This window comes from Microplitis mediator, chromosome 8, assembly GCF_029852145.1.
Source record: "Microplitis mediator isolate UGA2020A chromosome 8, iyMicMedi2.1, whole genome shotgun sequence".
NCBI lineage: Eukaryota > Metazoa > Arthropoda > Insecta > Hymenoptera > Braconidae > Microplitis > Microplitis mediator.
In genome coordinates, this window is record NC_079976.1 from 738,452 (window position 1) to 758,999 (window position 20,548).

General features: G+C 32.6%; 6 protein-coding genes across 13 annotated transcripts; 3 read left to right on the top strand and 3 right to left on the bottom strand.

The window, feature by feature from the left end:
• Positions 1–642: 642 nt before the first annotated feature.
• On the top strand, positions 643–3,007 carry LOC130673013 (uncharacterized). 3 transcript variants are annotated; one of them, XR_008990815.1, is made up of 5 exons: positions 643–1,013; positions 1,105–1,190; positions 1,283–2,224; positions 2,313–2,403; positions 2,496–3,007. XR_008990815.1 is itself a non-coding variant. In XM_057477859.1 (4 exons), exons 3-4 carry the CDS (start codon positions 2,386–2,388, stop codon positions 2,919–2,921), a joined length of 444 nt encoding a protein of 147 aa, XP_057333842.1. In that variant the 5' UTR covers positions 643–1,013; positions 1,105–1,190; positions 1,283–2,385; the 3' UTR covers positions 2,922–2,974. The 3 variants fall into 3 exon arrangements, 1 of the variants encoding a protein (XP_057333842.1); XR_008990816.1 differs by having other exon boundaries at positions 1,121–1,190; XM_057477859.1 differs by having other exon boundaries at positions 1,283–2,403; positions 2,496–2,974.
• An 816-nt stretch (positions 3,008–3,823) lies between these two features.
• LOC130672660 (uncharacterized) lies at positions 3,824–19,950 on the top strand. 4 transcript variants are annotated; one of them, XM_057477324.1, is made up of 11 exons: positions 3,833–3,980; positions 14,063–14,163; positions 16,639–16,782; positions 16,881–17,591; positions 17,660–17,820; positions 17,887–18,010; positions 18,069–18,201; positions 18,267–18,489; positions 18,558–18,897; positions 18,984–19,202; positions 19,277–19,950. In XM_057477324.1, the coding sequence occupies exons 3-11, from the start codon at positions 16,648–16,650 to the stop codon at positions 19,862–19,864; spliced, it is 2,634 nt and encodes an 877-aa protein (XP_057333307.1). In that variant the 5' UTR covers positions 3,833–3,980; positions 14,063–14,163; positions 16,639–16,647; the 3' UTR covers positions 19,865–19,950. The 4 variants fall into 4 exon arrangements, with proteins under 4 accessions (XP_057333305.1, XP_057333307.1, XP_057333306.1 ...); XM_057477323.1 differs by having other exon boundaries at positions 14,063–14,159; XM_057477322.1 differs by lacking the exon at positions 14,063–14,163 and having other exon boundaries at positions 3,824–3,980.
• Positions 4,157–6,248, bottom strand: LOC130672663 (gamma-soluble NSF attachment protein-like). 2 transcript variants are annotated; one of them, XM_057477331.1, is made up of 8 exons: positions 6,049–6,248; positions 5,905–5,972; positions 5,728–5,812; positions 5,575–5,592; positions 5,303–5,510; positions 4,974–5,222; positions 4,675–4,914; positions 4,157–4,586 (listed from the first exon to the last, which is right to left on the bottom strand). In XM_057477331.1, exons 1-8 carry the CDS (start codon positions 6,096–6,098, stop codon positions 4,437–4,439), a joined length of 1,068 nt encoding a protein of 355 aa, XP_057333314.1. In that variant the 5' UTR covers positions 6,099–6,248; the 3' UTR covers positions 4,157–4,436. The 2 variants fall into 2 exon arrangements, with proteins under 2 accessions (XP_057333314.1, XP_057333313.1); XM_057477330.1 differs by having other exon boundaries at positions 4,163–4,586; positions 4,666–4,914.
• LOC130672664 (DNA polymerase epsilon subunit 3) lies at positions 6,370–7,588 on the top strand. Its single transcript, XM_057477332.1, has 2 exons — positions 6,370–6,654; positions 7,098–7,588. The coding sequence occupies exon 2, from the start codon at positions 7,098–7,100 to the stop codon at positions 7,470–7,472; it is 375 nt and encodes a 124-aa protein (XP_057333315.1). The 5' UTR covers positions 6,370–6,654; the 3' UTR covers positions 7,473–7,588.
• On the bottom strand, positions 7,709–10,904 carry LOC130672661 (E3 ubiquitin-protein ligase LRSAM1-like). Of its 2 annotated transcripts, XM_057477327.1 has the most exons (9): positions 10,648–10,903; positions 10,310–10,552; positions 9,829–10,233; positions 9,714–9,743; positions 9,200–9,572; positions 8,782–9,125; positions 8,403–8,723; positions 8,140–8,337; positions 7,711–8,063 (listed from the first exon to the last, which is right to left on the bottom strand). In XM_057477327.1, the coding sequence occupies exons 1-9, from the start codon at positions 10,717–10,719 to the stop codon at positions 7,938–7,940; spliced, it is 2,112 nt and encodes a 703-aa protein (XP_057333310.1). In that variant the 5' UTR covers positions 10,720–10,903; the 3' UTR covers positions 7,711–7,937. The 2 variants fall into 2 exon arrangements, with proteins under 2 accessions (XP_057333311.1, XP_057333310.1); XM_057477328.1 differs by lacking the exon at positions 9,714–9,743 and having other exon boundaries at positions 7,709–8,063; positions 10,648–10,904.
• Positions 11,221–16,326, bottom strand: LOC130672662 (uncharacterized). The gene is made up of 5 exons (XM_057477329.1): positions 14,053–16,326; positions 13,035–13,380; positions 12,195–12,327; positions 11,966–12,132; positions 11,221–11,331 (listed from the first exon to the last, which is right to left on the bottom strand). The coding sequence occupies exons 1-5, from the start codon at positions 15,338–15,340 to the stop codon at positions 11,280–11,282; spliced, it is 1,986 nt and encodes a 661-aa protein (XP_057333312.1). The 5' UTR covers positions 15,341–16,326; the 3' UTR covers positions 11,221–11,279.
• Positions 19,951–20,548: the final 598 nt, after the last annotated feature.

A 20,548-nucleotide genomic window follows, 5' to 3' on the forward strand; every position in this document is an offset into this window, starting at 1 on the left:
TTTTTTTGAAGCACCCTAATGTATATGTAATGATTTACACGGCAGGTATACGACCTAGCCATAAGCGACCCTACCAAAAATAAAACCCTACCCAATTGAAATCAGCCGCATCATAACTACCTAGAAAATTCCCGCTCCAAAAAAATATTCTACTATCTCAAAATCTCTACCAATGAAAAAATCTACCATGATATAATCACTAGCAGAAAAAAAACTCTACTAAGTTGCATTTATGAATAAGCTCTACCGTTTGAAAATCCCTACCCTCAACTTTAAAACGTATATTTACAGACAATAAATTTATTTTTAATTAATTGGGAATCATTCAAGAAGATTTAGGAATATAATTTTATAATTCAGCACTAATTAATTAAAAGGTAATTATTTAATATTGTTTGAACGTTTAGTGCACATGTTAGAAAATATAATTAACACGACTTTTTCGTTAGTTCATAGGAAACTATTTGGAAAGAAAGTTATGAATCATTTTGGTTTTAAGATCCCAAATGCTAATTATTCATTAATTAATTGGTCCTAAATAATAAAGTCATATTCCTAAATCTTCCCAAATGATTCCCAATTAATTAAAAATAATTTTAATGTCTGTAAAATATACATTCTAAAGTTGATGGTAGAGATTTTAAAAGGTAAAGTTTATTCGTAAATGCAACTTGGTAGTGTTTTTTTTTCTAGCAGTAATTATATCATGGTAGATTTTTTCATTGGTGGAGATTTTGGGATAGTAGAATATTTTTTTGGAGCGGGAATTTCCTAGGTAGGGATGATGCGGCTGACTTCAATTGGGTAGGGTTTTATTTTTGGTAGGGTCGCTTATGGCTAGGTCATATCCTGCCAGAAATATTCTAAATACAATTGTGACTCACATTTTCATTTTCACGAATATTTTCACTTTTCACAATCCGTGGGCGCGAGTGATACATCTCTTCTACGCATATATATATAAAATTTCTGGTTTCGTTTTATCCTGTACAAGTTATTTTATCCAAACAATTGTATGTATATACTTTAAAATATTATTTTTTATTGAGTATGATAATAATAAGTTACTTGACTAAATGCTATAAAATATTTATATAAGGTTAGATTATAAAAATTCCAGGTTCAATCAGTAATTGGAACGGTTATCGAAAGTTTTAAGGATAACAAAAAAAATTAATTAAAAAATAATGGTAAGTTGAAGATAATATGTAAAATTATATTTTTAAATCAAATATATGTGTTTAATTAATTGCTAATTTTTAATTTTTTGTAATATATTCAGGAAGACATTGTAGACGAATGTAGCTGCGCTAGTGAAAACTGTTACGGTAAAATTAAATACCCAGGCGTCTACATAAAACAGGAATGTCGCATGTTTGAACATTTTATTGTTAATATTGGACTCATGTTGGAAGAGCGATCCAAACTTAAATCTAAACCTCAAGATGATCCAGAAGTACAGTCTAAATTGTCCCTTAACGGCAGTATCGTCGCAGCTCATATCAACATTACATATAGATGTGATGCACGTTTAAAAAAATGTACTTGTGTCAATCAGTTTGTCAAGAATACGGATTGGGGAAAAAAATACATGGATTTCAAAGAAAATTCTGAAATTGCGAATAAAATAATGAGTATAGGTGTGGAAAATATGGACAATATAAAGAAAAATCCTTCTTACTATATTGACACATACTTACAGTAATAAATAATTATTATAATGATCTACCTAATACTATCATTCTACTTAATTTTGTATTGATAAAATCTTGTAATGATTATTAATTAAGTAACGAAGTAAGAGAGAATTTAATTATATTATCTACGATACTAAATTTTTTGTTTTGACTATTTGAAATAGCAAATTTATTCGTAAATGCAACTTGGTAGTGTTTTTTTTCTAGCAGTGATTATATCATGGTAGATTTTTTCATTGGTGGAGATTTGGGGATAGTCGAATATTTTTTTGGAGTAGGAATTTTCTAGGTAGGTAGGATGCGGCTGACTTCAATTGGGTAGGGTTTTATTTTTGGTAGGGTCGCTTATGGCTAGGTCGTATCCTGCCAGAAATATTCTAAATACAATCGTGACTCACATTTTCATTTTCACGAATATTTTCACTTTTCACAATTCGTAGGCGCGAATGATCCATCTCTTCTACGCATATATATATAAAATTTCTGGTTTCGTTTTATCCTGTACACGTTATTTTATCCAAACAATTGTATGTATATATTTACTTTAAAATATTATTTTTTCCTGAGTATGATAATAATGTTACTTGACTAAATGCTATAAAATATTGATTTAAGGTTAGATTATAAAAATTCCACGTTCAATCAGTAATTGGAACGGTTATCGAAAGTTTTAAGGATAACGAAAAACATGGATTCAAAAACAACGGTAAGTTGAAGATAATATATAAAATTATATTTTTAAATCAAATATATGTGTTTAATTAATTGCTAATTTTTAATTTTTTGTAAAATATTCAGGAAGACATTGTAGACGAATGTAGCTGCGCTAGTGAAAACTGTTACGGTAAAACTAAATACCCAAACGCCTGGCTTGAAGACGAATGTTACAGTTTTGAACAGTATATTTTAAATATTGAACTCATATTGAAAGAGCGATCCAAACTTAAATCTAAACCTCAAGATGATCCAGAAGTACAATCTGAATTGTCCCTTAACGGCAGTATCGTCGCAGCTCATATCAACTTGACATATAAATGTGATGCACGTTTACAAAAATGTCCTTATGTCAATCAGCTTGTCAAGAATTCGGATTATGGAAAAAAATTCATGGATTTAAAAGAAAATTCTGAAATGGCGAAAACAATAATACGTTTGGGTAATGAAAACATGGCCGAGATATCCAAAAATCCTTGTTACTATGTAGACACATACTTACAGCAATAAATAATTATTATAATCATCTACCTAACACTATCGTTCTAATTAATTTTGTATTGATAAAATCTTGTAATGATTATTAATTAAGTAACGAAGTAAGAGAGAATTTAATTATATTATCTACGATACTAAACTTTTTGTGTTGACTATTTGAAATAGTAGCAAAATTTGTCAGCATAACAATAATTTGCGCCCCTAATACCAAAATATTATTTCCCTTTTTGGCATTCGAATAGAGATAGTGATATTACTATCTCTTATGACAATAAAGTTAGCAGACATTTAAAAATTTTTGGATTGTTTTTAACAAAATAATAAATATTAAAAAAAATATTTTGAAAAATTGCACGTATAGATCATGAAATTTTCGACATGTGCATTTTTTTAGAAATATTTTTTTTTCGTTATTTATCTGTTAAAAAATTTTTTTTTTAATTTCAAATGTCTGCTAACTTTAATGATCCTAAAGTTAGCAGACATTCAAAAATTTTTGAATTTTCTTTTTTCAATAAATCAACTGCAAAAAAATAATATAAAAATATGCACATGTAGAAAATTTAAAAAACTACAGGTGCAATTTTTTCAAATATTTTTTTTTTAATTTTTTATCGTCTAAAAAAAAATCCAAAAATTATTAGACGTCTGCTAACTTCAGTATCATCTAACTTTACTATCATCTGTCTCTTTCTATCTTTAATTTATAATTCGAAAATAATTTACCGCAATTATACGGATAAAATGCCGCCAATTACCGTAATTACCACAAGGATCCGCTAGGGTACCAACTAGTTTGTAGGGTATAGTTTTTACAACCCTCACAAAAAAATTTACCGACACATTCCGAGTTTAGTCGAAGCAAATAAATAATTTATTTAAACGACCGCCAGACTGCGCGGCCGCGCCATTTAAAAATTTGTCTTCCCGCGCAATTTACAGTTGTCGTGCCGTTTTGTTGTTTAAAATTTTTCAAATTAAATATAATTATATTCGTTAATTTATCAGTTATTTATCACCAACGACATCTTAATTAATTTTCAAAATCTCCCGGATGCCTGACAAGTGAAGGTAAGATTTTTAAAATAACTTTAATTGTCATAAATAACTAGTCTGTTTATTCTAACCTCTTTATTTTCAAATCATCATTTCATAACATAAACATCACAAAAATTTTAAATTATAATTAATTTGCAATTGAATAATTTATTGACAACTAATACTAATAGTCATAAAATTAATTATAAATTACTTATTTTAATGAAATATCGATGGCACATTAAATAAATTATTTAATAGCAATAATAAAATTCATTTAATTAAAGTGCTTTAATTATTATCATTATGATTTTAAAATGCAAGTGGTTGCTGTTCAAAAGCTTCTACAATATAATTCTCTGTAATGAGCGACAAAAATAATTTTATATTTATATCATATATATATTTTTAAATCTCAATAACTTGAGCTCTCATATATTTAACAAAAAATAATTAGCATTTATTAATATTATATATTTATTAATTAAATCAACATAATCCATCATCATACTCATCATGTTCTTCTTTATTTTCTTCTTTTTCTTCAACTGGACTTCCTGGTGTCTCTTCTTCTTCTTCTTCTCCTATTTCGCTAGATAATTTAGCTGACGCCATAGCTTTCTCAATGGGTTCAGTTTCCTAAAAAACATAAATGATAATAATCTCCTTCAAGTGATTGAAAGCAAAAAAAAATGATAGGAAGACAATGACTAATTACATTACTGACTTCCGCTTGGACAGTTTCCCGGGGTTTTTCTTGTTTCGATGAAGAAACGTAGGGTTCTGCAGCGTTAGCTCTGACACCAGCTGGTGGTACTGCATACTCTTGCTGTGGCAACGGTAATCCACGTGCTAATTTCGCGTATTCAACATCCATGTGTTTTATAAACGGACTATTCAATGCAGCACGTGCTGCATTAGCATCCTCATTATCATAAGCTTGCAAAAGCATCTCCAGTGTCTGAATCTAGATCATCATAAATTTAAATCACGGTTAATTTACTATCAACGGTAATGAATAATTACCTCAGGTGCGTCGCAATAATTTCCCCATTCTCTAAACGCCTTTTCTGCAGCGACTTGATCACCTCTAGCCAACTGTATCAGTACCAGCACAACTGCAAGACGTCCCACTGACGGCTGATGTTCAATACGTTGATGCATGTCTATTTCACGGCGTATCGCATTGGCAGCTTCGTCAAACTTTTTTAATTTTACGAATATTCGCGCCACCCGACTTAGATACTCAGCCGCTTGTCTGGGACTGTCTTCGCCCTGCAATAAATAATTAATAAAGTTAATAACTGTGTCATCAACTTATCCAATTAAATTAATGGAGTTTAGTATCAATCAACCAAAACAATATCAGCAGCACGTTGAAATAGTGGTAGAGCTGCTTCAGGATCATTTGACTCAATCATTTTTCCCGCTTTATCCAACACCGTTGCTCCAGACTCTGGTGATCCATGCTGTTGATACAGCGAACATGAACGATGTGCTAACTGGGGTATTTCTGATAAATCACCCATGTCTCTGCATATTAATAACACGTGTTCCAAACTCCTAGACACAATTAATAAAATAAATATCTGAGACATTTAATAAATTTGTGAATAAATCAACTTACTTTGCAGCATGGAACCATCTAATTAAATAATTATTAAAGAACTTATAGAATGAAATTCCACGACAATTGATCTCCATAATAATTGTAATATTAAAAATAATGGGATTAATTGTCGTGGATAAAAAATGAGCAGTTTAAATTTGAAAAGGATACGATTTATTTTCTTTGTAACAATCAGCAGCTTTTATCAAGGCTTCCTTGCATTGTTTAAATGATTTAGCGATCCTGAAGCATGTTGCTAAAAACAAATGAACTCATCCAGTTAATAATTAAATTCTTTTATCACTTATATACGTAAAAATAAATACTGATATTGATTTTTATAAATACCTGCTTGATTGTACTCATCAGCAGCGACTTCGTAGTCGGGTCTCCATTTGAGCAAAGTCGTTTTCAAACTTAAATCACAAATAAATTATAAATTTTTTTTTTTGCCCATTAGTAATTGATAAAAAAAAATAATTATAAAATTACCTTTTTTCTGCAGCTCGCATATGAGCATTACCCTCTTCTACCTTAGCCATTTTTCTCCGTATGATTTTCTGTTTGAATAAATTTATGTATCAAAGGGTAGTCTTTAAAAATAATTTTATTCGACTTGTCAAAATTCTAGACTACGTCGAAACCTTCTTCACTTTCCAACACTAACATTTTTAATTAAAGACACACATATGTCAATAAAAGAATATGTGTACTACACATATGCAAACAATCGCCAATTTTTAAATGTCCCTAGATTTTTTAAATTATTTTTTTTCCCGCGCTTGGTAACACTGCCGCCGAATAAACTAGAATTTAGTTTTTATTTACGCAGCTGCAAACAAAAATTAATTTTAATTAAATTTTTTAGTTTAATAAACACTAATTACTTCAATTAATTAATATTATTTAATAATTAAGTGTCGTTAATTATCGAGTTTTAAAAAGTCGGAATAATTTGACAGTTTGGTGAATTTATTTTAGAGTGAAAACTGAGTTGGCGGGAAATAAATTTTTGTTTTATTGTTTATAAATATATTAATTATTTTATGATAATTAACAATTGTTATTATTTTTTAATAATTATATATTGATATTAATGTAAGTATTCATTTATTTAATTAGTAATTACAGTTAATGTTTGACGTAACCTATAAATTTTGTGATACTGAAATCAGCAGACAGCCGGCATTTTTTTTTTTATTTTAAATAAATTGAATATTTAAAAAAATTAATTAACACGAATTTTAAAAAATTGCTTTTGGATTTTCAGTATCGCAAATTTAAAAGTGAGTGTGAATGTAGCAGACATCAGACAAATTTAAAATTATTAATAAATAAATAAATAAAATAAAATTTAAAAAAATGCGCATTTAAAAAATTTTGAAATTAAATTTGAAGTGCAAGCAAATTTTTACAATTATTATTTTTTAAATTATTTACTCTATTTATTTATAATTTTAAATTTGTCTGACGTCTGCCAAATTCACACTCATATTTAAAAAAATTCAAATTTTGGAGGAATTTAAAAAATATTTGTTTAGATGGCTGAGAAATTGGAAGATTTGAATTTACCAAATGCTGTTGTAACTCGAATAATAAAAGAAGCGTTACCTGAAGGCGTGACAATTGGAAAGGAAGCCAAAGTAGCTGTCGCAAAAGCCGCGTCTATTTTCATTCTGTACCTGACAACATCAGCAAATACCGTAGCTAAAAAAACCAACAGGAAGACAATAACTGGGCCGGATGTCCTGCAAGCTATGGAAGACATTGAGTTCGACAGATTCGTGGACTCTCTGCAGGACGCGTTGAATAATTTCCGCAAGTCCCAGAAGGAGAAGAAGGACGCGAGCAAGAAGAAAAACCAGAAGCCTGATGATAAAGACAGCAACGACGTGGAGATAATTGAGGACGAATAGTTTGTGGTGTTTTTTTTAAATTTAATTTAATTTAAATATTTTATGTAATACATTATAAATTTTTTACACGCTGTATTTATAAAGATTAACAAGTAAATTATTAATATTTAAGTCTATTCACTTAATTATTACTTTTATTTTATTTGGTTTAAAAAACGTTTTTTTTTAACGAGGCACAAAAATGCAATTTACTTAAAATTTATCTCACGTATTAAATTTTATTAAGCTGTTATAAAATTTGCTGATAATTAGGCAATTGTGGTATAAAAACCTTTTCTCAATTATTTATTATTAATTAATAATAATAAATTTAATAAACACTCTAATTAAATTTAAAAAAAGAAAGAAAACAACAAAGCAAAGTCATGAGATCTAGGTGATTGAATTTAATAATGAAAGCTTTTGTGATGAGTATTAATAATAAAATTTAAATATTCATATTTTTAAAAATTATCCAATGATGATTCAAGGCTTGTGTACTTGAATTTTGCGCTGTATAGAGCCGCGGCACAATGGGCATTCGTTTAATACCGCATTCGAACATTTTGCACAACAGCAAAGATGTCCGCAGGGTAAAAAAATTATTTCACACTGCAATTAAAATAAATTAAGTAAATTAATAGTCAAACTAAATGTTAATTTAAATTTAAAATATTTTGATAATTACTTGTGAGTCAAGACAAACTACACATTCAGTCATGTCAACCCTAGAAATGTCTCTGTCTTGTGAATTTGTACTACTGCTACACGGTTGATCAATCGGCGCTGGCAGTGCCGTCCCCTCGGCACTCAATTTCTTCTCTGCGTTATAATTTTCTACTGCCAGTATTATAGCCTGCCTATCATCGGCATTATTTACTCCAATCTAAGGCAAAAAAAATATTTACATACGTATTGTAAATAATAATTATCAATTAATGGACAAATTACCGATTTGAGCTGATCGTGATCGACATTAGGCAGCAGATAGGGCAGAGAAGCCAAAAAGGGCAGGCAGTGTAGAGCACCAGCTATCGCCACATGTCTGACTAGCATCGGTTCCAATCCTTCTAGCAATCCTTGGGGGCGCGCTTCCATCAGCGACTGGTACTGCATCAGCCAAAACAAACTTCCGCGTCGTTCAGTGTCACTATCCCGCCGCAATTCTATTTTATTTATCGTCTCTAGTAGTTCTGCTCGCCTCTTATCCTGTTGTTCCAACAAACCCACCAGTATGTTGCTCAACATGATTCGTTTCTCCGCAATGTCATTCTAAAAACAAAAGTCAGTTAATTAAATTTCCCAAAAGAGTTTGCTAAATATCACGTACAATTTGTTGAGTAATTTCTAATTTCTTTCGCTCCAACTCAATATTAGTCAGTACGACTAATTGGGACTGAATCAAATTAACTTGTTGGACGATACTCCATGACCTGGTGTCACTGCGCTCCAACAAAGCCGCCAGAGCAGCTTTCTGCAGAACCTCATCCTTACGCAACTGCCTCAATAATTCTTCCCGGTCTTGTTTTTGATTTTCAACAATCGAAGCTAGATGATCGTTACTCCTTAATTCTAATGTTAATAATGATTGAGCATTACAGTCTCGGAATTTAGTGTACTCTTCAACTTTTTTTTCAGTCAACAATTCTTCTCCCAGTAACTCCTCCATCGCCACTAAAAAATAAAATAAATAAATCAGTCAACTTGTAAATTAATAAATTAAATTACCAATTGATAAAATAAATTACACAAAGTTTCACGTGTTCGACACGACGACTGATCTAAATGGCACTGGGACAACAATTCCAGCTGCTCTTTATTTTCCATCTCCACAAGCTCTGCCTGTGCAAGACGTTCAGCTTCGGCGTTCCTCAAAAATTCTTCAATTACCGTATCAGCTTCTTTCTCAGCATGATAAATAAAAGACAGCAATCGCGAGCGATTTAACTCGCGTTCCTGCTGCACGCGCTCTATCTCAGACTCGAGACGCGTCTGCTGCTCCACCAAGTCCTCCAGCAATTTTTTTTTCATCCCTTTGTTGATTGACTGGAGCTGCAACTCGTACTCCTGCTGCTCCCTGATATTTTTTTCTACCTCCAGCAAAGCATTCTGACGTCTCTCCTTTAAAAATTTTAATTATCGTTAATAATTATCTTTATTTTTAAATTAAATTTGAACATTTAAAGCCATGATTAAAGCCCAAGCTTGGTTGATTAATTAATAAATGGATAAATAAAATAAAATACTGATGAGTAAACGTGCCTTTGATGTTTCTAGTTGCATTAATGCTACCTAAAGAAAAAAAAGTAAAGTAATACGTTAAGTAACTAAATAAATAATAACAAGAATAATAATTATTTTAGTATGAAATATAAACCTGTAAATTATCACTAGTCTTAAACAGTCTTTCATTGTCATTATTATGCAATTTTTTAATTTGTGCATCGAGAAATGCATCACGCGCCGCGTAATTAATACCTGACTCTTGTGCTAAATACGCGACAATTGCTATGGCACCACCCTCGACAATATACGACGGGGGGTAAATTAAATCAACATTATCTAGCTTTATTTCTATCAATTTTTGCGCTTCCCCAAGTGACTTTGGTAACTTTGTCACCGAGTTATCGCTTATGTCAAGAATATTTAAATTTTTTAAATTTCCTATTGACTCTGGTAAAAAATTTAATTTATTATTTGCGACATTCAGAATCTGCAAGTTTGATAGTTCAGTCAATTCCGTTGGTAATTTTTTTAAATTATTATTTTGCATATAAAGTTCCTAAAAAAAATATATAAAGTTTATTAATTAATTAATTAATAAATATATAGGAAAAAAAATAAAAAAAAAATCTTACTTCAAGTAACGATAAATAATATATTTCACTTGGTAAATTAGTAAACTCATTGTCACTTATATCGAGCAATGTAATAAGTGATAAATTATTCAACAGTCCGCCCCCAGACAATGACGTTAATTTATTTTTATTTAACTTCAATTCCTTTTTCCTAAACACTTTGCATAAAGTAAATATACCAGAGGGTATTGTTTTTAACGCACAATTTGAAATGTCAAAAATAGGCTCGGGATTTTCTCTTGCCTGAAAAATATAAATAATAATAATAAATATTTATTGTCAATGTCAAGTACAGTTGCATCAATATGATGCAATAATAAATAAATAATTAAATTTACCAGATATAATTTATGCTCGAGTCGTGCTTTGTAGTCAACGTTATTTTTATTGGCATGCTTCCTAAACGACATTTTATTACTTATGTCAGGACGAGAATAACAAATAATTATTTGACAGCATTACTATTTATTTTTTATTTTTTTTTTACAAACTACGATGTAACTGTCGTTAGCGATGACAAAATTTTATTATTGTGTCTATTACTCCACATCATTGTAATTACTATTTACTATAGTGCTTAAGTTATCATTAACGATGGCGTGTTTAGAACTTTGTTATCATTAAAGTCCACTGAAAATAACATTCTGGCTCTATCTATTTTTAAAATAATAAAATACTTTATCATACAATAATAACCACCCTCTTCTTCTTCGTTTAATCATACGAAGATAAAATAGATTTCCACGAAATACCGCGCGAGGAAAATGGAAAATTTTCATTGCAATTTTTAAAGTGATACATTATTTTTTTTTTTAAATTTAACTTGTGATTAAATTAGAAAATAAAAGTTAAAATTTTTTTTTTTAATCAAATTTATTTATTATTATTTTCTACAAACATTTTATTTATGTAAACACTTATTAGAACTATCATTACTTTCGGAAGTTTTACCAACTTCTTTCACTTCCTGCTATGTAATTTCTCTTCTTCTTAATCTGTATTCTGTCGGTGTGAGCATTCCCCTGTTTAATTAAAAAAACATCAATCAATGAGATCTGATTCAATTATTATTATTATTATTATTATTATTATTATTATTATTATTTATTGTTTTAAGGCCATGGAGTCATAGCTCCTTGCGGCCCTCCAAAATACATTACAATGAATGTTAATCAACAAAAGTATCCCTCGCAGATTTGAATCACGGTGGAAACACCGTGTATACACAGTGGTCAAGCCACCGTGGAATCATGGTGGATACACCGCGTAATCACAGTGGATACACTGTGTATACCCGGTAGTGAAATGGAACAAACCCACCGTGTAACCACCGTGGATCCACGGTGTTTACACTTCCACGGTGTTTCCACCGTGATTCAAATCTGCGAGGGTAGTGTAATACAGATACTAGTAATACTTTATACATATGATACATAATACATACATCAATACATCATACATCAATATATCACTCCATCATCAAATAGACAATTTAATTAGTGATTTTGACCAAATCACGCATTCTCTTCGCTCAACAAGAACTCAAAACACGCTTTACGGAAAGTAGGAAAAGACGGTTGTGAAGTACAGTATGAAGGTAATCGATTCCATATTCGATTCAATATCGATTCAATAAATGAATTATCCAAAAATTACCTCAGGACAGTGTCAAATGAAACGCAAACTCCTTTATCGCACATCCTTCTGTACAAATGCCAGCATTCCTTTTCTTTGGTAGTTCCCAGAACAGGTTCCGCAGTTTGGCCATCATTGTCCATTCCTATATCGATAGTTCTTTCGTCAAAACTGTTCCTCTGTAAGATCTGCCGGGAACGTAAAAAATTTTATTTTATAAGCTATTAAAAAAATTAGTGGAAAAACTTACTTTGGAAATAGAAGTTTTAGGAAAAATATCCGTATCAGTTCGCGTAATGGAAGACAACTCTGTTTGTTTATCAGAACTAAGAACAGCTGGTTCTTTAGCCTCGATTTGCATAGTCAATTGGTTCTCATCGTTCCTAAAAGCACAGTATAATAAAAATAATAATAAACAAAGAAACAAACAAACAATGTAATTTAATTCAAAATATAAAACAATATTACGGTAAAAAGTTTACGTGACTTTAGTTATGTCATAAAATAATTTTTTTATCATCATATTCATCTTGACACCGTTTAAAAATATAAAAGACAGATTGCAAGCAATTGAAATAAAGTTAGACATCAAAAGATTGGTCCCCTATATATGCTGCTATCAAATATATACATATATAACATCGTAAGTCTACGAGGAACTAGATACTAGATGGTACCACGACGTATTTGCCCTTCGCATTTGTATTGGATGCCCTCCTTTATCCCTACCCCATATTCATTTTTATCATCTATACATTTTTATTTTTTTTACAACTCCTGCATTGACTCTTTCTTACAAACCAATAAATCACCGGTAAATCGAATTCAATTCGTGTGCAGCAACTCAACCCTTGCGAAAAAATATTATAAATTTTTATAACTTATCTTTTTAACATTATCGTAAACTCTTGTTAAAATTACTATTTCATTTTATTTACAGTATTTAAATATAATAAGTGTACATAAACTATTATTTATTATGCAAATAATTTTTTGTCGGATTTAGGGCCAAGGACGTAATAAAAATCTGTCACGAATCTGTCGAGAAAATCAATTTAAATGCCATGCAAATGAGTTAAAAAATACTCACGTTGTTCGGCAGGGTACACTTTTTGTTCTCTGTAGCAAAAGTTTTCGCTTTTTGTCCTGCGGGTCCCCAATTGGGACCACCAGACATCTTTTCTCCCGATCTGTGAGTGGGCAGTCTTCCGGAGACTTCCAGTACATCCCCCCAGACGGCAGCACTTGCGATTCCGAAGCGTTTGTTTCGAGCCACGGACGCTTCATTTCGTCGAGCGGCGAAGTACGAATCGCACCGTCAAGTTCTGCTTGGAGAATTACTTTAGAAAGACTTTCGTTGAAAAATTTTGTCTTCTTGTCTTCACTTCTCGGTCGGATCGTAAGCTCGCCGTCTATCGAATCTTGCTGAAATGAAACTGAAAAAAAGTCTTAAACTAATTACAGTTAAATCGATTATTTTTATTTCAAACATCTTTTAATTAAGAACTTATAATCTTAATGATGAATAGAATAGAGTAATTTAAAATAAAAAAAAAAGTCCCAGCTCAATTAAGCAACTCATTAATCCTGAGTCTCTACTATATATTTCTCAGTTTAAAAACTTTTAACAAAAGACTCGAAAGCTTTTATAAAACAAAATACTTAGTACATACATGTATTGACGATTTAACACGAGCTTAAGCGTGAAGATATGCAATATTAGTTGTGAGAAACAAGAATGCTCGCGTGTCGTATCGTCTAGTCTAATTAGTCCACCACTCATGGATTATTTCGTGCACCTCTCGACAATCACCTAATACCGCGAAGGCGTTATTGTGACGGAAGACATGCAAATTCCAAAAATTATCAATCGCTACTTGACTTTCCTCCTCTCTCCTTCCCTCTCGCAAGCACCGCGACTGCCAAACATACCAAAAAACAAACTACAAACGCCCATTTTACTGAAACTTTACAAAACTAATTTAAAACTTTTCTATCACTATGAAAAAATTTATAAACTATTTGTTCCTTGCTGATAACTGTATTCTCCAGACATGTGCCAAACTTTTAACTAATTTAATCAATAAATATATATGTATAATAAATACCTGATTTCAGAGGACGTCGTGAGGGCATCAGAGAATTATCAGCCGAAAAAACGCTCAGATTATTCGTGTTCATCATCAAAGATGAACAGCCCTTGATAATCGGCGTGGTAGGTAAATTGCTACGTAGCTGTCTTACGAGCTTATCATCTCTCGGTGAATTTCTTTCAACTTCCGAATCGCTGTCTGCATCGCTGACTAATGACACCATTGTAATAACATCAGGATTCAATTTGCTTTCGTTCTTTTTGCTACCACACTCTTCTACCCTCCGCTTTCCCGTTCTGATTCTCTTTTTTGTAATAAATTTGGTGATGTGGTTCTTTTCCACCCGGTCAGCGGGCCCAGAATTTTGAGATGTGCTCTTGGAATCATCATGAGGACTTAGACTTTTTACCACAGCATCTTTTCGGTCGATCCTGACGTCTCTCAATGAACCGCTATCTCGAGGTCGTGAAATTTTCGGGGTGTCAATAACAATATTTACTTTAGAACGACCGGCGCCCAAATGGCCTAGAGTTAGTGGCGATCCTCTTCTCTGTAGAGGTGGTGCAGAATTTGTCCTCTTGTTGACTCTATAGTCTGGGGTGACAGCACGTTCTTTTTTCTCCAGAGAAATGTCTTTGACAGTTTCCTTAATAAATGTTTTATCAATTGGTCCCATGAAAGCAGCATTTGTTCCAGATTGAAAAGAAGCCCTTTTGGCTCTAGCATCCGGGACTTTATCTTTGTCCCCGTCAACACAATCAGGCTCGTCTTCACACTCACCGGAGGTATCACCCGAAATACCCAGAGTGTAAATATCTTTGTCATCATTTTTCAACAAATCGCAGCTAATTGTCGACAAACGTGACTCGCAACGTGACGAAGAATCATCAACCGTTTCGTGGGCCAAAAAAATATCAATATTAGACTTATTAGCTTCGCGTTGTTTCCACGCGAGACGCAATCTCTCAGCTAATTCTTGACGCGAGTACAAAATAGTCGCTTTGTCCGAATTAATTAACGAACCGGAAGCCGCACACAGTCCGCGGTTTTTACCTGAAGACGTACCGATCCGCGAGGCAACAACTTCTACTTTGGTTTCTTCTGTTCCCGTAGATGACCACGCGATTCTAACCTTGGGCCTCTCACCATTCCAGGGTTTCTTGGATCGCTGATTCGTGTCATAAATCGCAGCGGTTCCACCCGCGGATCCAGATCCATCTGCAGATTTCTGTCGACGGATCTGCGACCGCTGCGTCCCTCGCCCCGGCTGTTGCAATGACAGTTGTCTCGTTGGTCTTGACATACTTCAGCAACCAGGTCTTGTTGAAACCGGTGAATGAAACCAAATAAGCAAAAAGCAAATGAGATAAACGTGATAGATAACAAATAGTAAACTTTAATAAAAGCTAATGAACTAATAGCTAAATAAATAAAATGAAATACTGAATTAAAAGGAACAATGAATCGTTGTCGGGAGGTACACGCGGACTGACTAGACTACTCATGAGTTGCGATCCATTGCCCTCTGGAATAAAGTCCGTTGTGCCGGCGTCACCACCCTCGTCACGGCATTATATACACCGTTTGAATAGTAACGAATACAAACACAATCTAAATTAGTATGTACGTGTCTAAGTATTGCATATAACGTACAACTATAAGAACAAGAAGAACAAGAAGAAGAAGAAGAAGAAAGTTTTAAGCGGGCATATACCTTTAACATTCTCCAAACTCCAGTCACCCGTTTATTGATTAAAAGTTTACCTATCATCTGACAGCTTGTTGTCCTAGGTTACCATGGTGTTTGTTACACGTTATTATGATACAAACCCGATCATTTCCCCAGATCCATTCAACTTATTGATGATGTGTATGTGCTATCTATTATTCTACAGATACATATAGAGGAAGGCCGGGCGAAACGGAACCGGGTGAGCGAAACGGACGACCCAAAAAATTTTTTCAACCGTCATTTCGACTATTATTTTTTTTTTTTTACAAAATTTTCTTCTGGGAATTGAAATTTTTAAAATCATTTTTTTCAATGGCAACTACACAGAAAAGAAGGATTTTTTGGGACAAGAAAAAATTTGCATTATGAAATGAAAACGAAAATTTTCTTAGGACAAAAAATTTTTTCTTGCCCCAAAAATTTTTTTCTTGACTCAAGAAAATTTTTTCTCGCCCCAAAAAAATTTACGCTTTCAATTCATAATGCGAAAAATTTCTTAGGACAAGTAAAAATTTTCTTGGCGTGAGTAAAAGTTTTTTGCGCCAAGAAATCCTTTTTTTCTGTGTAGAAATTCGGTTTGATTATTAGAAAATTCATTATTTTCTTAGCGGTCCCGTTTTGCCCGGCCTTCTGCTACATAAATATATATATAGACATATTTCATGATTATTCTCTGCTAGCTTTCTACGGCTAGGATCGTGTTCTACTGAGTAAACTTTAAATTGTAGAAACTTTAAACTCTACCACGTGATGAACCATTATCTAACTTAATATAACTACTGGCATTAATTATTGTTATCCACTTTAACCATTAAAATATAGATATGTGTTAATAAATTATAATTTTTTTTTAATTTGGATTTTTTAAGCTACAGATAATGCCGAGAAGCAGAAATTATTTGTTTGTTGTTTCAATTGTTATTAATCGCAGAGCCATGAGTGACAATGAGGAAACAGTAGATGTCACAGTTCCTTACGGTACTGGGTGGCATAATTCTTTAGATAAGCTTATAATATCCTTTTTTTAGCGCTACTTTATTTATATTTATTGTCCTTCCTGATAATTAACTATTCATTTATTCCTTAACGTAATTTTTATTATTCCCGACACGAGAGTTTGGCGGTACCGGAAATAAGGAAGGAAACTTTTAAAAAAATGTTATCCGAATATTTGCCGACATGTCCGATGGAGTTACTCGAGGAAAAAATCCTTTCCAAAGCCTGCCCTTACTTGAAGGAAACGATCTGCGAGTTGATCGACGAGATCGAGGCCAAATTAGAGGACCCGGAGGTTCACAAAAACTTGGAGCCCACGACTTTTGATGCCCAGCTCATTGAAATAAAAAATCTCCTCACACGATGGGAAAATATTTTGAAACACGTGGCTAGGATGACTGGAGTGAAGCCGCCTCATGTCGTCAGTCTTCTTGAAAACTTTCCCGCCATCGTTACAAAAATTTGTATTCACTGCAAAGAAAAACGGTCAAATTATCCAAACCGCGCGCTTCCAATTCTTCTTCAAGATGTTTACCGCGAAACCTGTTCGAATGTCAAACTTTTCTGCGGGTTCATTTACAAATCCTTGGACTTCCAGAGCGAAGAACATTTTGAGCTGCTCAAAAAGTTGGTTAGTGATTTAGGCGAAATCGCTTCAATTACTATTTACTTCCTGACGACTATGATCCAAACCTGGAAGACCTTCGGCAAACTTACGTGTGATTGCCACCGGATTATTAAAGAGCATCAAGATGCCCACGATTTGGTCACGCGTAATTTTAAAAATATTTGTAATGACATTGTGTGGGTCTACAAAAATATGGCGGTAATTATTGTCTCAGTGTGACTATTTATTGTTACAAGGAAGTGTTTATTTATTTTTTTTTTTTATAGGAAACAAGCGATGATGAGTCAAAAGGCGGTAAATGTATGAACCTGTTACTAGAAATACTTTATCGTATCCATAAAAAATATTTGAATTCTCAAGAAAGTGGACTGAGTCCGAAACCTCAATGCGTACGAGACATGATAACTTTTCTCTTACAGTTAACTGGGTAATTTATTTATTTATTTTGATTTTTACTTAAATTCCTTAATTGATAAATGATTTATTTATTTAGTTACTATGCGTCGAAAATGTATATGAGGGGTAAGCAAAAAAACTCACAGAAGAAGGAAATTTTTTCGCACAATTGGCCGGATATGTTTATTAAACTGTACAAAAATAGTCAAATTTTACAAGAGGTATTTAAAGAAAAAACAAAAACAATTACCCGGTTGCTAATTTTTTTTATTTGTCTAGGAATTGATAAGTAGGAAAGAAGAACTCGCGAGCGCTGATTTTGAACAGTTGGTGGGATATCATATATTTTTGCTGAAAAGCGACATTGAAGTCGATCAAAAAGTCCAAATCGCTATTAATAATTTAAATTACTGTAATTATTAAATTTTGATTAACTTAAGTTTAATAATTAATTTACTGATTGATTTAATATTTTAGTTACTGAAGAGTGCATGACCACGAAAATAGAAATACAGGATTTGCACACAGAAAAATCAGAAAAAACGAGCGCGAGTATTTATGAATATACGTTACAAAATATATGTGATTGTCTACGAGGGCCTAATTTTAAAAACCACGAATTATTTATTTTTAAAAATTTACTGAGTGAAAAATTCTGGCCTTCGCTATTTTGTTTCGATGTTCTGCAACATTTGTACAGGTAATTGAATATCATTTTTTTTTTTTTTTTTTCAATTTAAAAATACTTAAATAAAATTTATTTCTCAGATATTCGAACGAAGAATTTCCTTTTGCTCACATAAACCTCCTCGCAACCGTCTACGAAAATTTACACCTTCGAGAATCGACTAGTCTCGCTGTGACCTTAATCGGCAAACTAATAATTTCGATTTACAAATCATTGAGCACTGACAAGAAAAAGGAGTTCCAAGATACTTGTCAGAGCCCCGCCAGCCTTCTGTTAATTTTGAAGTCCCCAAAAATTCTTAATTCTCGAGAGAAATTGCTGATAGCGTACAAAAAATTGCTGATGATCAAGTCATTAAATTTGTCCTCGGCGCACCAGGAGTTACGGGTCCAACCTTCCGTCAAGAATTGGAGCAATCTGGTAAACTCAATAACATTTTTTGAATTTAATTTATATGCCAAGTAAAGCGAGTTCTTTACAATTTTATTTCATTTTTATTCCAATAGATAAATCTGCTAACTGTAATTAGTATTGATAAAATAGATGACAACCCAGATAACACCAAAGACCTCCAACAAATTTTGCAATCAATTATCGATACCCTCAATCAAATCCACGATGATTTCAAGCAGAGGATTATGTACGATTTAATATCGATTTTAGTTAATTGTACGCGAGTTCAAAAGTCCAGTGACGCAGTTGCACTCAACTGGAACTTTTTCCCGGTAAAAATGATAATCATCTAAAAAAAAAATTTTTTTCTAGTAAAATGAATGAAATTAATTTATTTGTTCTTTAGATCCTGGCAAAGGAAATCGTCCATTCGGTGAAATTACCCGACATTTATTTGGTCGAAGTCTGTCATTGCATTCAACGAAATTCAAAATTGCTCAAAATCCCGCCGGGACAAGTGGAGACCCGGGTGATAATAATAAATCTTATTTGCTATTTACTAAGCAGCAGTTCCCCTATAGTTCATCAAGAAGCATTGGAGACATTTGAGTACATTGTAGAAAATGGAGCTGACGAAGATTTAATCATGAAGTTAGGCTCCACTTTAACGAAAAAGTACAATCTGTTAGAAGTTGTTCCCAATTATTTAAAAAAACGCAGTGTTAAGAAATTATCCCATGAGTTTGCTGACATCGCGGATTACTTGAGAATGTTTGCTCTCAATTTGGATAAATTGGCGAGCGCTCACGAGTGTTTTACTAAAGAAACCCGAGAGCGGGAGGAAAAAATACCAAAAATTTCTGCAGACTCGGTTGATGTGAGGGCCGACAAAATGGCCGATGACTTAATAGAAATAATCAGAGATAAATATAATTTGAGCTCTAATGTCCTTGAAAAACTCACCAATGCATGCCTTCAGTTTATCGATAAGTAGTTATTTTATTGTTTTAATAATTTTAAATTCTTGGAAAACGAATCGTAATTTAGTCCGTAGAAAAAATAATAATTTAATGCTTTTAATTTAAATTTGTAAACAACCGAGTATTCGAATATAAATAGCGAAAAAAATTTTATTGTCTATTTATTCCAGCAGGAGCAGAACTGCGGGTTACTTTCCATAGAAAACAGCCAGAATCATGTACTCTCCTCCCTAATCCTCGACCATCGAACAGTAACGTCTAATATATAAACAGGGTCATCGGTTTCCATCCGCTTTCTTGCGCCTTATGTCTAGGGTTTGGAGAAAAAATTTATTTCAGGAATTCTCCCATTCTCACCCACCTTGATTCATCCTCATATGGGTCTGATCTTGGAAATAAAATTTTTCTCAGGACTTTATAGGGTTTTTCGTACTAGAGGGGACCGTATTCAACAAAAAACGTTTATATTGTGCTGGGTTATTCCCAACAGGAGCAAAGTTACGAGCCACTCTTCATAGATAATCATCTCTACCCATGTCCACCCATCTCCACCTTATCCTTATATGGATCTAAACTCAGAAAATAAATTTTTCTTAGGACTTTATAGGGTTTTTCGTACTAGAGGGCACCGTAATGAACAAAAAACGTTTATATTGTGCTGGGTTATTCCCAACAGGAGCAAAGTTACGAGCCACTCT

Excerpts from the sequence above, each read along its gene's own strand:
- LOC130672663 (XM_057477330.1), bottom strand. The coding sequence starts at position 6,098 with ATGGCTAAGGTAGAAGAGGGTAATGCTCATATGCGAGCTGCAGAAAAA. Across the intron at positions 5,973-6,048 it reads ATGCGAGCTGCAGAAAAAAG|TTTGAAAACGACTTTGCTCA; the intron begins GTAATTTTATAA and ends TTGTGATTTAAG. Across the intron at positions 5,223-5,302 it reads GTGCTGCTGATATTGTTTTG|GGCGAAGACAGTCCCAGACA; the intron begins GTTGATTGATAC and ends TATTTATTGCAG.
- LOC130672664 (XM_057477332.1), top strand. The coding sequence starts at position 7,098 with ATGGCTGAGAAATTGGAAGATTTGAATTTACCAAATGCTGTTGTAACT.
- LOC130672661 (XM_057477327.1), bottom strand. The coding sequence starts at position 10,719 with ATGTCGTTTAGGAAGCATGCCAATAAAAATAACGTTGACTACAAAGCA. Across the intron at positions 8,338-8,402 it reads ATCACGATCAGCTCAAATCG|ATTGGAGTAAATAATGCCGA; the intron begins GTAATTTGTCCA and ends TTTTTGCCTTAG. Across the intron at positions 8,064-8,139 it reads TAGTTTGTCTTGACTCACAA|TGTGAAATAATTTTTTTACC; the intron begins GTAATTATCAAA and ends TTTTAATTGCAG.
- LOC130672662 (XM_057477329.1), bottom strand. The coding sequence starts at position 15,340 with ATGTCAAGACCAACGAGACAACTGTCATTGCAACAGCCGGGGCGAGGG. Across the intron at positions 13,381-14,052 it reads ACGACGTCCTCTGAAATCAG|TTTCATTTCAGCAAGATTCG; the intron begins GTATTTATTATA and ends ACTTTTTTTCAG. Across the intron at positions 12,328-13,034 it reads AGTGTACCCTGCCGAACAAC|GAACGATGAGAACCAATTGA; the intron begins GTGAGTATTTTT and ends CTGTGCTTTTAG.
- LOC130672660 (XM_057477322.1), top strand. The coding sequence starts at position 16,648 with ATGCCGAGAAGCAGAAATTATTTGTTTGTTGTTTCAATTGTTATTAAT. Across the intron at positions 17,592-17,659 it reads GGGTCTACAAAAATATGGCG|GAAACAAGCGATGATGAGTC; the intron begins GTAATTATTGTC and ends TTTTTTTTATAG. Across the intron at positions 18,011-18,068 it reads ATAGTCAAATTTTACAAGAG|GAATTGATAAGTAGGAAAGA; the intron begins GTATTTAAAGAA and ends TTATTTGTCTAG.